This window comes from Panthera tigris, chromosome C1 (assembly GCF_018350195.1).
Source record: "Panthera tigris isolate Pti1 chromosome C1, P.tigris_Pti1_mat1.1, whole genome shotgun sequence".
Lineage (NCBI taxonomy): Eukaryota > Metazoa > Chordata > Mammalia > Carnivora > Felidae > Panthera > Panthera tigris.
In genome coordinates, this window is record NC_056667.1 from 158,955,657 (window position 1) to 158,970,600 (window position 14,944).

Genomic DNA, 14,944 nt, shown 5'->3' on the forward strand with positions numbered 1-14,944 from the left:
CCCTGTGTCAGGCTCTGTGCTGAGCATGGAGCCTGCTTGGGATTCTCTGTCTGTCTGTCTGTCTGTCTGTCTCTCTCTCTCTCTCTCTGCCCCCTCAATAAATAAACATTAAAAAAAAAAAAAAGGAAAAACAGCATCGTGCTTTTTGACTCCTTGTGAGAGCTGGAATGAGATTAAACATAGTTAAAATCTTTATTCAGAATCCTTATTTTGGGCAGGAAGTTAAATGTCCTCCTCCGAGCAATTTCTTAACACACCGTTTAATAAGAAATAAACATGAGAAGTTCTATCTTCTTTGTGCCTGAGTTCCTCTGATTAAGGTTATAAATAAATAATGAGTATCAAAAAAGCAGGCAAGAAAAAAGAAGCAAGGAACTAGATAATAAACTCAGTATTTTAATTAATTCCTGAATAATCGAGTTATCGTTAACAATTAGAAAACACAAAAGTCTCACCAGTTTGTATTTGAGCTGTGTTTTCCAAAACTGTTTTATAAATAGAACTGAAATTACAAATCTAAGCTATACTGTCATTTGAGGTAAATGATATAATTATCATTTAAGAAAAGTCAGAACTTTTTTTTAGAAATAATAGTACCTTATAAAATAGTATATATTATAAAGACTAAATTTATTTAGTCTACATTCATTTTTAAGGCTAAATTTGTTTCATACTTCATACTTCTGTACTTTTATACAAATGTATTAATATTCTTTTTGTAATAAGCAAGTGGTATTTTCTTTCTTTCTTTCTTTCTCTCTCTCTCTCTCTCTCTCTCTCTCTCTCTCTCTCTTTCGGGAGCCTCTGCACGAGCAGGGGAGGGCTAGAGCAAGAGGGAGAGAGAGAATCCTAAGCAGGTTCCATGCCCAGAACAGAGCCCAATTTGGGGCTTGATCTCACAACTGTGAGATCATGACCTGAGCAAAATCAAGAGTCGGATGCTTAGCTGATTGAGCCATCCAGTCGCCCCAGCAAGTGGTATTTTCAAGAGAAGGCTTTTTTTCCTCTTCTACAACATTCTTGTAATACAAATATTTACCCAAAGAATTATTATATTTATTAAATTTGTTTATTTCATTATACATTATTTTTTATGTAGATATTATACTTTGTTCATTTTGCACTCCCTGTTCTTGATTTTGAATAGGAGTAGAAAGATAATTTTAAATGGAGTATTAGCAAGTTTGCTTTCAAAACTACTGTATAACATCTACTTGGTTTTTTAAATTTGAATTAGAGCATGTCCTCCTGATGGGACACCTGGGTAGCTCAGTTGGTTAAGCATCTGACACTGGATTTCGGCTCAGGTCATGATCTCACAGTTCATGAGTTCAAGCCCCACATCGGGCTCTGTGCTGACAGTGCAGAGCCTGCTTGAGATTCTCTCCTCCCGCCCCCTCTCTGCCCCTCCCCTCGTTTCTCTCTTTCTCAAAATAAATAAACAAACCTCAAAAAATATATTAAAAAAAAGAAGAACGTATCCTTCTGAGTTTCACTGGGAAACTTAGAGTTTATTAGAGACCATTGAAATACTGTGAATTGGTATAGGAAGTAAACGCTGTTAAGAAAAATATTTATTTGTATATGGAACACATTTATCAAATTGCCAATTTAATGTTAAATACTGTATAGGTTACCACAGAAAATAAAATATTCATGGCCCTTGCCTTCATGGAACTTACATTCTAGTGATTACATAATTAATTTTAAGATATTCACTGTACTGAAAAGTTCTAAGCATAGTGTGCTAACTTGTGTTTAAGTTTAAAGTATAGGTTTTTAATGGTAAGTAATAAAACAAGAAAATAGGTACTTAAATATCTTCAGAGGCATTTGTTCTTATTAGATAATGAATATAAAATTTAGTTTCTTCGAAGTTTAACAGGAGGAAAAAAATTCCTCTTTTTGAGTGAGATGACCTTGTTATCTTTTTAATCGTACTACATACATTGTCCACTTTGAGAGCACAGACTCAGTTTTAATCATTAATTTTCAAGAGAGCTGTGTATGTTCTTTTTTATGTATATATGTATACGTACAAGAGTAAAAACTATGAGTTCTGCATCATCTCCAGATTCCATAGTAGAGAGATAGTTAATCTTGTTGATTAATTGGTGCTATTGGCAGTGAAATAATAGCATTTCTAAATACATGGCTTTTAAAAAGAATGCTAAGGGGCGCCTGGGTGGCTCAGCTGGTTGAGCATCTGACTTTGGCTCAGGTCATGATCTTACAGCTTGTGAGTTTGAGCCCTGACAGGCTCTGTGTTGACAGCTCAGAGCCTGGAGCCTGCTTCAGATTCTGTGTCCCTCTCTCGCTCTGCCCCTCCCTCACTCATCTTCTGTCTGTCTGTCTGCCTCTCTCTCTCTTTCTCTCTCAAGAATAAATAAAACAGGGGCGCCTGGGTGGCCCAGTGGGTTAAGCATCCGACTTTGGCTCGGGTTATGATCTCGCGGTCTGTGAGTTCGAGCCCCGCGTCGGGCTCTGTGCTGACCGCTCAGAGCCTGGAGCCTGTTTCAGATTCTGTGTCTCCCTCTCTCTCTGACCCTCCCCCGTTCATGCTCTGTCTCTCTCTGTCTCAAAAATAAATAAACGTTAAAAAAAAATTAAAAAAAAATAAAAATAAAAATAAAAAAAAGAATAAATAAAACATTAAAAAAAATATGTTTGAAAAGAATGCTAAGATCTGAGAATGAAACAGAATGAACTTGAACTGAGCAGGCATGTTGGTAATGAAAAAATGAAGAGAATAAAAAGTATCAACGGAAAAATACATGAAGATGTGTGAAATGTATGAACCTCTGCACTTACTTGGCAAGACGTCCAAGATTAGTACACTCAAGAAGTAGGAAAAGATACATTAGACATTACCAAGTATGGTATTAAGACATATCTGAATCACTATTTCTAAATGCCAAAAATTTCTGTTGGGCCTGGTTATAATTTACGAATAAATATAAAAGGCCATGAAAAGTGTTCTCTCTCTAACTTTGTAGATTTGGAGTTGCATTTCATTAAGTTTCTAGTTCTCTTAGCACTTCTCTTATGTCTAAAATTTCGCTGACAGTTACTCAGTTGGGTAATCCATACTTTGTGTTCCTTTTTCCATTCTTGATGAGTTTTTCTTTCAGGCTTTTAGATTATGTTGGAATTTCACTTTATATGTCTATTGATGCCTTTAATATAATTCTGTATGTTATACAATGTATTTTCAGTAATGGCTGTATTTTGAGGCAAAGTTTTTCTTAATTTTAGACTTAAATGGCATCCTCAATAAGGAGCTGTATGTCACTGATAACAGTTATCCCTCTCATATAATGTAAAGGCTGTGGACAGAATATTCCTTGGAGAGCAGCTCACAGAACCCCCCTCTGATTCAACAAAGCCTAAGTTTGTTGCTGTTCATTGCTTTTAGTACAAAGTAGATCTTCAGAGTGACCTTTACATACATTATACACAATCCTGTTTAAATCCCAGAATCTTTATATTTCTAATATGAAGAATTTCTCTAGCTCAATTCATCTGAAAGTTTTTATTGATAAATTATATAGGAAGTAAAGTATAGAAACGATTTGTTGTATTTAAATATTATAGCTATCTTAGTTATATGTTATAACTTTATATAAATGAGAAACATCTGACAAAAATGGTAGTACTGAATATATTGTGCTTAACTTTTTTATGAAGGACTATGAGCATCATATAGTACTATACCTAATTATCTTATATACTGTTAACTTATAAGAATGCCAGTGTGATAAAGTACCTTTTGTTTTAGTCATATAAGATTTGGCTTAAGTGGAAACGGTCCCATGTAAGTTATTTATCCAGTAGGCAAGGCTAAAACACAACCAAATATTTATTTAGAATTAATATTCTTTAGGAGTTTATTTAGGTAAGTCCTTTGAACATAAAACACTTTTCCTGGAAAAATTTATCTCTTCCTAGAGACAGAAATCTTTAGTTGCTTTCTAAAGCAGATGACATGTAAGCCCAAGGCAGTGCTTAACCCATAAATTACATAGGGGTCACATTTTGGAAACTTTAGCTTTTTTGTATCCCAGTGGAATAGTCTTTGGTTTTCTTACCAAAAGGCTTATGTGTTGATTCATTTCCTTTACCAATATGACAATTTCCTGCACACATTTAATGCTTTGGGCAAGATTATAATATGTTAACTAAGATGTTTTTACTAATGTTTTTTTAATTAAGAAAATTAAAAGTTTGGCTATTTTTATAGCCTAACTTGATATCCAAAAATAATATATTATTTGTGTTGTATGCTTTGGCTGTTCTTGTCCATTATTATGCAATACTAGTTTCCTGTAGTCTCAAAATACTGCCTTTAACTCTTCTGGGTTGTATGTTTGCATCTTTAACCACATTATGCTTATGGCATGCACTAAGCATTGAGTGATACCTCGTGTTTTTTTCATACTAACCAGAACATGTGGTTTTTAATTGTGAACAGTATTTTAGCTTACCTATTCATAGAATGTATTTGCTTGACTAACGTATGGCCTTTTTTGCTAACGCTTCATGGTTGTCCTACAACCATTTAGGACGCTGCATTGGGATACAGATCCATCAGTTCTTCAGCTTCACTCAGATTCCGATTTGGGGTATTGAATAGATTTTTTACCTTCCCTCTTTTATAGTTAATTTGATTCTTTGTGAAACTGTCCTAATTTTACTTAAATTTCTAATGTACATTATACAGTTAGGGAAAGAGTTAATATTTTACTGTGACACCTCATTTATCCTCTATCATTAGTGAAAGAAATATTTTATGTATATGATTTTTTAGGTACCCTAAGTTTACCTGTTTAAGTTCCAAAGTCCTTTTTTTTATTTCTGTGTTTTTGATGTAAAATTTTCTAAGCTGTGTTACAAACTTCCCAGATTTTTTCTGATATATGTTCTACATACAGTTGAAACTTTTCTGGGTTACTAGATATGAATATTAATTTATTTTCCTATATTAATATTTCCTGATGATTCCTTCCTTAGAAGGTTTCAAGAGGAACAGAGCTGTTGGTCATCTATACCGTGGCCCCAGATTGTATTGATTTATTCATTAATTCATTCATTCACTCATTTATTTATTCCAGTCAAATTATAAATGTTTATAGATGCCATTGTTCCTTACTCAGATAGTTGTTTTACACTGATAATTTGTACCTTCTAAAACACATGACCAACACCTTTTGGAATTATGTCTAAAGTCAGAGTAAGTTTTCCCACTTAATTCTTTGATTATGCATTTTTTTCCCTTTGAAGCTAAGATAATTCCTAAAGTGGAAAACACATTAAAAATTTATTATGGCCCACATTTAGAACCTTAGAGAAAATTAATCCATTTAATGTACTAATTTTATTTTTTTGTACAAGATTTTGAAAATGATGTTTTATAAGAAAAGTTACTATATTACATATATATGTATATATATGTATTCATGGGTGTGTATGTATGTATGTGTGTATACGTACCCTGTGTGTGTATGTATGTATGTGTGCATACATACCCTGCTTGATATTCTGGAAGTTACAGCAGTGCTTTTATTAGATGTTCTTTTAAGACAGTCTTATAATTGAGAATTTCTTTGGGAGTTTGTAAGCATACCACATTATTTGATTTAGAATTTAGATATTCTAATAAACCAAAAAAAAGATATTTTTTATTTGATCCATTTTCCTCAGTTACAGTTCTCTTTTTTTGTTTATCAAAAAAGAATGTATTCCCTCTGTTTAAAACAGAAGGTGACTTTAGTAGTTTTATGGTATTCAAAATACCTGTTACTTTAGTTCAAGTATAGACAGTCTGTACTATAGTTTGTCCATGTGTGAATCAAGGACAGTACTGACCATGCAGAGATTAGAGATTTAAAATTTTTAATTTAAATTGACTTTATGATTCTCAATTTCTGCAAAGTAGAAAAAAGGCTTTCAAGAGAAACTTATTTTCCATTTTTAAAGCTGAAGTCTCCTAATGGTGAAGGAAATGAAATGTGGACTGAGTGAGGTCTGTATACCTGACTCTTCAGAAAAGTCAAGATTCCTATCCTCCTGCTAAGAGCATTTCTTATAACCAACAATATTTAGCAGTCCACTCTGAAATTCCTATCCTCTTACTCTATTATGCACACATTTGCTCTAAGAAACTAAATTATTTTCCATTTTAAGGTGAAAAATAAATGAATGATTCAGAAATATCTTTGTTTTTGCTACCTTCTAAATTTCTTTTCTTAAAATGAAGCCAATTCATTGTTCATCTAAAATGTCTTGAATAAAACAGGGTTTTAAATTACAGTGTTGGACACATAATGTTTAATTCTTAATTTTCCAAAATAACATGATTTGATGTAGTCAAAATGTTTCATTTGTTGTATTTAAAAACATTTGTCTTTATTTAGACGAGGACCTATTAAACTTGGAATGGCTAAAATTACACAAGTTGACTTTCCTCCTCGAGAAATCGTCACATATACAAAGGAAACTCAGACTCCAGTTATGGCTCAGCCCAAAGAAGGTGAATATCTATCCTTAATATGATGAGCATTAAGCTTCCATATTGAATAAATGGATTCTTTCTTTTTTTCTCTTCCCTTTTTTTTTTTTTTTTTGGCATATTTTCTTAGGGAAATATGAAACTAATACACTAAGGTTTCTGTATTGATGTATTTGTTTCTTAGAGTTTTAAAACTTTTAGAAGTTAATAAAACTATAAGCTGTGATTATGGTTTTTAATTATATTGGCATAAACTTGAGTTTTTTAATCCTCATTTTGTCATTGATATGTGCTGTTTTAGAAGCAGAAAAGGTTAGCAATCTATTTCTCTGTCACTGAGCATAATCCTCTAAAATAGTATATCGCATAGTAAATGAAACCATGTAAATTATTTTCTGTAGAGCATGTATATTCTGATACGCTATCATTGTTATTCGTATTAATGAACAAATCTAGACCTAATTCTTAAACTTTTTCTTTTGTGATCTAAGGGCTCAATTATATTGAGTTTATAAGCAATCTTTAATCTGTGCGTAATGGAGAGAAGTATACACAGACATTGAATGTGGAGTCCTTTGATTCTTAAACCAGAAGGAGTTACCTTTTTTACATTAGGGACTAATTTTTAAAATCTCATCAGATAGTTAATGATTCAAGCATGAAGTTAATATGCTAGTTCTTATGTTTTCCAGTGAGGCTAATAAATTTATGACACAAAAGAGGTTTACATAAGATCCACAGTTTCTTATCTGAAACCTTTGAAGCCATATATGTATTCAAATTCAGAATTTGTCAGATTTTGGAAAAGTTACTAGCAAAGTAGATGTACCATAAGTAAATCCTCCAGCAGCATCTTGGACATTAATATTTTGGCAGCAGAAGATATGACTGTTCAAACTAAGTAAGATAAATAATAATTGTAAATAGCTTTATCTGTGGTCAGGGTTTACCACCAAATGAGTTATGGATTTTAGAGTTGTTGATATTTTGGATTTTGGACCTGTAATAAATTTTCCATTTAGCAATCTGTGCATAAGGAACATTTTTTTCTCTTTGGCCAGGAAGATTCCTATTTAATAATGGAATATCAAACATTAAAATGTTACTTATCAAATTTTTAAAATTTTAGTTGCATTGCTGTATTTCTCCCTGAATGAGAAACAAAAGTAATATTCACTTCAGAAAGTCTAGAAAATACAAGTAAACAAAAAGGAGAAAAAAATCCTTGAAACCTCTGGCTATTACCAAAGAAAATCTTTAAATTTTCATGTTTATATATACCTCAAAAGGTATTAGGATATACCTGTTTAAGTCTTTTTTTTACTTAATAGTAGATTATCACATGCACTTTTTAACAACTCTCCTTTCCCTGCCCACTAAGGATGGAAATGAAATAAATACCTTAAACTTTTTTGTTGACTTTCCTCTTGTTCCCCAAAAAACCATACTATTACGCTTGGAAAAATTTGAGGAAATCAGGGTAACATTTTTATCGTAAGTAGTTTTTTTTTCACTTGATCATGCAAATGTTCATTTCTATGGATACGTTTTCTCAGTTCTATTGCTCCATTGATTGGTAAGATTGCTTTCACAGGTGGAAAAATCCTCATCTTACTAGAAAAAAAAGCCACTGATGGTAAACTAAAGACATAAGCAACTTAAAAAAGGAAAGATAAAGTGTTGAACTATCAGTATGGAGAATACTAATACTGCAGGATTCCGTAATTTCTGGAAAATAATATTTTATTAATTAGTATATTCAAGTATTTTAATGTCTCTCTGAAGCTACATCATTAGATATGTTAACTCAAAAAGTGAGCAAAATAACCAAAATTAGGGCACAATGACTCATTTAAAAAGTTATTAGGCTGTCTTTCTTCATCTAATAATTTGGAGATTTATTTTTAGTTATTCCATCATAATTATGAAATGCATCTTGGAATGTTTGAAATGTAAAGCATTCTGAAGCAATTTTGGTCAGTGCCATCATAGTAGACTTAAATTGAGTTTAAGTGAAGAGTTCTTTGTTTTTTTAAAATAATTTTTTTTCTCATTATTACAGTAGTATATCATAGAGAATTTAGAAAATACAGAGAATGAAACTAGGATACTATCTTTCATCATACACAAAAATAAATTCAAAATGGATTAAAGATTTCAGTATAAGACCTGAAACCATAAAACTCCTGGACTGGAAGAAAACATAGGCAGTAAGTTCTTTGACATCAGTCTTAGCCATATTTTTTTAGACCAGTTTCCTCAGGCAAGGGCAGCAAAAAGTAAAATAAGCAAATGTAAAAAGTTTTTGTGAAACCATCAACCAAAGAGGTGACCTATCGAATGGGAAAAGAAATTAACAAATCATACATCTGAATAGGGTTTAATATCCAAAATATATAAAGAACTTAGACAATATAAAAATAAACTCAATTAAAAAATGGGCAGAGGACTTGAATAGACCTCTTTCCAAAGAAGACATACAGATGGCCAATAGACACATGAAAAGATGTTCAACGTCACTAGTCATCAGGGAAGTGCAAATCAAAACTACAGTGAGATATCACCTCACACCTGTCATATTGGGTAGAATCAAAAAGACAAAAAATAACAGATGTTGGGTGAGCATGTGGAGAAAAGGGAACCTTTGTACCCTATTGGTGGGAATGTAACTTGGTGCAGCCACTCTAGAAAACAGTGTGGAGGTTTGTCAAAAACTTAAAAATGGAGTCACCATGTGATCCAGCAGTTCCACTCTGGGTATTTATCAGAAGAAAATGAAAACACCAATTTGAACATTATATGCACCCTTATGTTCATTGCAGCATTGTTTACAATAGTCCAAAATATGGAAGCAACCTAAGTGTACATCTATAGATGAGTGGGTAAAGAAGATGTAGTGTGTATGTATACAATGGAATGCTACTCAGCCATAAAAAGAATGAGCTCTTGCCTTTTGTGACAACGTGGATGGACCTAGAAGGTATTATGCTAAGTGAAATAAGAGAAAGTTACTGTATGTTTGCGCTTGTATGTGGAGTCTAAAACACAATAAAAAACCCGAAACAGAACCCGAACAGACTCATAGATACAGGAAGCAAACTGTTGGTTACCAGAGGGGGCACATGTTGGGGGTGGGTGAAATAAGTGAAGGGGATTAAGAGGTACAAACCAGCAGTTATAAAATAAATGAGTCATGGGAATATAAATTACTGCATAGAGAATATACTCAATATTATAACTTCACATAGTGACAGATGGTAACTAGACTTATTGTTGGGGTCATTTTGTAGTGTATAAAAATATTAGATCACTATGATGTATACCTGAAACTAATAGGATATTTGTGACAATTACACTTCAGTTAAAAATATATATATAGGGTGCCTGGTTGGCTCAGTCGGTCAAGTGTCCGACTTTGGCTCAGGTCATGACCTTATGGTTTGTGAGTTCAAGCCCTGTGTCTGCTCTTTGCTGACATTTCAGAGCCTGGAGTCTGCTTTGGATTCTGTGTCTCCCTCTCTTTCTGCCCCTCCTCTGCTCACGCTTGTCTCTCAAAAATGAATAAACGTTAAAAAAATTTTTTTTAATTATGTGTAGGATGAGCACTAGGTGTTGTATGGAAACCAATTTTACAAATTATATATTAAAAAATATGTGTATAAAGGATATATATTAAAAAATATGTGTATAAAGGATATTATGTGTATAAAGGATACACGATTCCATTGTGTAATAGCCGCTGTTAATATTTCCAGTTTTCTGTAATCTATTTTTTCAAAAATTCTGTGTATATGTACACACACACACAAATATATATACACATATGGTTTTATATCCTGTTTGAAATTTGCATTTTAATTGCTAATTTTTGAGATGTGTATAAATTTTTATTTTTTATTTATTTTTTTAAATTTTTCATGGGGCTTGAACCCATGAACCATGAGATCATGACCTGAGCCGAAGTCAGATGCTTAACTGGCTAAGCCACCCTGGTGCCCCTGTGTGTAAATTTTTAAGTGTGAACATGTAACTTACTGCCTTTGAACTAATTTGAATGTATAGCTGTATAAGACTGGCATTTTTACAAAATTCTTTTTCCTATTTTTATTTTGCAAGTAATTAAAAATTTGAAAGATCATGATTTGTTAGATAGGCTGATGATCCAGAAGCACAAAATAAACTGTATTCTTTTCAGTTTTAAATTATTTGGAGCAAGGCTTTTAGCATCATCAAACTTTGTCAGATTTTCCATGAGCGTAATAAGGACTGTTTCTTCTTAGCTGCTGTAATACCTGGTCTGGAATAGTGCCTGGCATGTAGTAAGAACATAATATTTGGTGAAGGAATTAATTGTTTATATCTACTGTGGAGAATAATTTTGCTTACTTGGGTTATTAATTTTCATGCATTTACTCTGGAAGTAACTACTGGAAAATGGGTTATTTTCAAGTGTTAATGCTACAGTATAATTATTGATGAAATTGGTGAAAAAGTATGATTAGTCTCAGTTCTTGGTTTAATGTGACTATATAATTTTCTAATCTCTATTTGCTCTTAGATCTACAAATGAAACCATTATAGATTCTCCTTAAAGCCTTTGTGGATTCCATTGTGACAAACTACGTAGATACTAATGTGGTGTTATTTTATGTTCCTGTGTATCCCTCGGAATGTTTTGAACAAAATTGAACATGTTAGCATCTTTCAAATATATTATTTTAGCTATTTATTTGTAAACAGTTCTTCAAACTTTATGTTTAATAGCTGAAAATTTCAACAGCAAAGAGTGCTACATGTCAGGTATAGTGTAAGCACTTCACGTTATCACTAATCCTCTCACCAAATATTGGTTCTTTTTACACATGAAGAAGGTAAAACTGAAGGAGATAGTTTATGAAGGGTCATGTAGCTAGTAGCTAAGATTCTAAACCAAGTCTGATTCTAAGATGTACTTTCTCTCGCATGCTGCCACTAAAGCAGCATTTGCTACTTTTCATAATAGTAACCTATGATAAAAATTCAATTTATAGTATAATACAGTACAGACGTGGGTACAGATGTATCACTGAAACAAAAGTTTTATTAAATAGCACCTCCCCTTTTGTTACATTTCTTTTTTTTTTTAATGAAAAATGACCATAATGTGCTAAATTTATATCTGCATCTGGATAATATTTTATAGTAATTGTCTAAGTAATGAATAAACAGCTTTGATCTTTCATAGTGCTATGTGTAATTTTTCTTATTGAAGTTGAAGTGACAAGATACTTGAACTCAGCCTAGTTTCTATTGATTATGTCTGCATCAGCAGTGCTACCTTTTGAATGTTCTTATGCAGACTAGACCTAGATACTACAATTAATAAAGGTCCTATTTGCAACCTAACAAGTATTCACTATTCTACAATTTTATGGAGTATGCACTGTATATGAAGGCACTAAGTCATTTTTGTTGTTGTTGTTGTTTCAAGTTGAGTTATGTAAGTGAAGGAGAATGAGAAACTTATCCTGCTACCATAGGGCCATCCTTGCCCTTTGGAGCTGTTGATAAAAATGAAATCATTTCTGTATTATTATAATTATTTTCATGTCTAGGGCTCTTATATTAAGTTTCTTTTCCCAATTTGGGAAAGTTTTAGAAAGAAAGAAAAAAAGCTGAAATTAAGGTTTTTTAATGAAAACACTTTGTGCTGAACTGTACTTGTACTCATCCATTTTTTTAATGCAGTGGTTCTCAAACTTAGCCTGGTTGGTTTCCATTTAAGAATTATGTAACAAATTCCCAAACTCACCATGAGACAGAATTGCTGAAATTACAATTTGAGTGTAGCAGACAGTAAATTAAACTTGGGTAGGCAGTGTAATCAGTGCAGAAGTAATATGAGTTACTAAATTGAAGATAAAAATTGGTGTTAGGCTTAACTCTACCATTTTTTTTTTTAAAGGCTGAATCTATTATTTTAAAAAGCAGTGGGTGTTTTGTTTTGTTTTGGTTTTTTGCTTTGTTTTTCTTTTTCCCCATTCTAGCCATCTTCTTGGTTTCAAGTTTACCCTGTAAGTTGGTAGCACTGTTTGTGAACTGAGGTGCTTTGCTGTCTTAAAGCACCTACTGTGAATGAAATTGACTAGGAACATGTGACCTCAGTCAATTTCTCTCTCGGCAGGTAAAAAGCTTCTTATGGTGCCCACAGATAAACTGCTGGAAAAGTTACTTTCTTCCCTTACCTTTTAGAAGTCTAACTCTTTTGAAAATAGAATTATTTTTTCTTACCTACCTTTTCAGGATGAATTTTTTTGTTGCTATTTTTAGACAGATTTTCAAAGAGGAAGAAATCCTGTCACCTAATGTAATCAGTTTGTTTACATCAGAGGAAACTGAGGCCTGAGGAAGTTAATTGACAAGCCTGTCCTTACAGTGTGGGTGAATACTAGGGCCACAACCAGAACGTGGCTTTTGATTTCCCCTGAAGTGCAGTTCTTACGCTATTCCAATTTCTTATCTGTGTGGAGTTTTACAATTTCTTTTGGTGTTGGTTTAGTAACCAGATATTTTTCCTCAGAAACGTCAATTAGTATTTATAATGTATAGAAAAGTATTATATGTAAACAGCTCTTAAGTTTTTTTTATTGCATCATCTCAATATCTATCAGTAATCCACGCTTACCAGATAGACTAAATTTGTGGGCCTTCTTGTTGATACTACCCTTGTCCAAAATTGATTTTTCTTTTTTAAATTCTGGAATAAATAAGGTATTTAATAAATTCATTTAACCCTTAGAGAATCTGTGAGAATGTAAATATAATTGAAAATTAAAGCGTTTGTTCTAAATCTTAAAGACCATTAATCAGCATATCTGAAATTATGGCTTGAGAAAAATGTAATATTTATGACATCATAGATCTCAGGATCTATGTAAATGATGCCACTACTGCCTAGATAAAATCTGAATTTTGTATAAGAAAGACCATGTAGAGAGACAAATTGTGTTAAATGGTATAATTGAAATTTTACTTCTTTCTTATTTTCCCCCCAAGTTAGCATTAGATCTGTATTCAAAATATTTCCTGATTTAAAAGTCTGCTATATATCTTCCTTTGTTGAAGCTCTAAATTATTAAGGAAATCCAAGTGACCTTGCATATCACTCTATGTTATTTAAAAAAATAATAAAAGGAGTGGATTCTGTTGATCCATTCATGAAGCTTTGTCCCAACATAAGGTTCTCTTAATATTGATTTTAAAGAATAAGGTGTAAGTAGATGAGATTAAGGACAAATGGGTTGAAATGAAGTGGGTCAAATGATTTTGATCTAGAAATTTTTAAAGGAAAACTATTTATATCTAATTTATATTTTAAAACTAATGATGAAAGCATTTCCCTCTAATAGTTTATGAAAGATTTTGTGAAGTTATTCATAAGTTGAATTTTTGAAAATTATGTTTTTATATGTAACAAATTTTCTAATTTTTAGAACTTGGTGGCAACTTCCTTTGTACCGTGAATAATCAACCTACTGTGTAATTTAGGAATACTCCATAGGACATTAAATTATCTTAAAATAGGGCACACCGATATAATGAAAATACAAAATAAATTTATAGACAACAAATGTATTTCCTAAATAACATTAATGCACTAATGATGGGATTTGTTTTTCACTTCATAATGAGAATTAATTGTGATAAGTGATAGATTAAAAAGTATCAGTGTTTAGTGAGGATTCTCTAGAATGTTACACATTACCTGTTAAATGTGTTATAATATTTTAAAATAATTCAAAGTGTACTTTGTCGCTTATTCTTAACTCAGATGTCTCTTAAATGTAATGTGAGATATAGATGAGAAAACTTGCTCTGTAGACTCCTTTCCTCAGCTTAACAAAAGCCACCCATTTTACAGATGATTTAACTTTGATTAACCTACTCCATTGTAACAGATTATTCCGACAACTGGAATTTCATTCTTTGGTGTTATTTCTAGGTGCAGCTTAATTTACAGAACAGCTTTTCTTTCCATCTCACCAAAATACATCACAATTTTGATGTTAACTCAAAGTAAAAATTCAATGGTTCATTAAACCTAGTCTTAGCATTCATTGACAAGAGATTTGTCATTTTAAAAGTAACTGCTACTTTATGCATTCTTTACTGCTCAGTTTATAACCCTAGATTCCCTGTCAGAGAAAGCATGGAGTTAACCACTTAGCATATTGCAATGAATATTCATCAATAAATTGATGTGACATGGCAGTCCCATTTTTCAGTCTTCTTGCTCTGTTGCATTCTTTTTCTGTTTTTAATATATTATAGTTTATCATGTAATAAGGACTAGCTTAGAAAATTTCCAGAATTATGATACTATATTTTTGATCATGTTAATTAATAGTCATTTAGTAGCTATTGTGTTAGTTTTTAATAAGAGAAGTGTATTTGTTC

General features: G+C 32.1%; 1 protein-coding gene across 4 annotated transcripts in view; it reads left to right on the plus strand.

Moving 5' to 3' along the window:
- Nucleotides 1-14,944, plus strand: part of DYNC1I2 (dynein cytoplasmic 1 intermediate chain 2) — a 58,582-nt gene that overhangs the window by 17,078 nt on the left and 26,560 nt on the right. For 3 of the 4 annotated variants that reach the window (XM_007074578.3, XM_042994698.1, XM_042994699.1), the window contains exons 5-6: nt 4,563-4,622; nt 6,414-6,529. In XM_007074578.3, coding sequence (XP_007074640.1) covers nt 4,563-4,622; nt 6,414-6,529 — 176 coding nt within the window. The remainder of the gene's footprint in view (nt 1-4,562; nt 4,623-6,413; nt 6,530-14,944) is intronic. The other variant, XM_015541339.2, reaches the window with a different exon arrangement.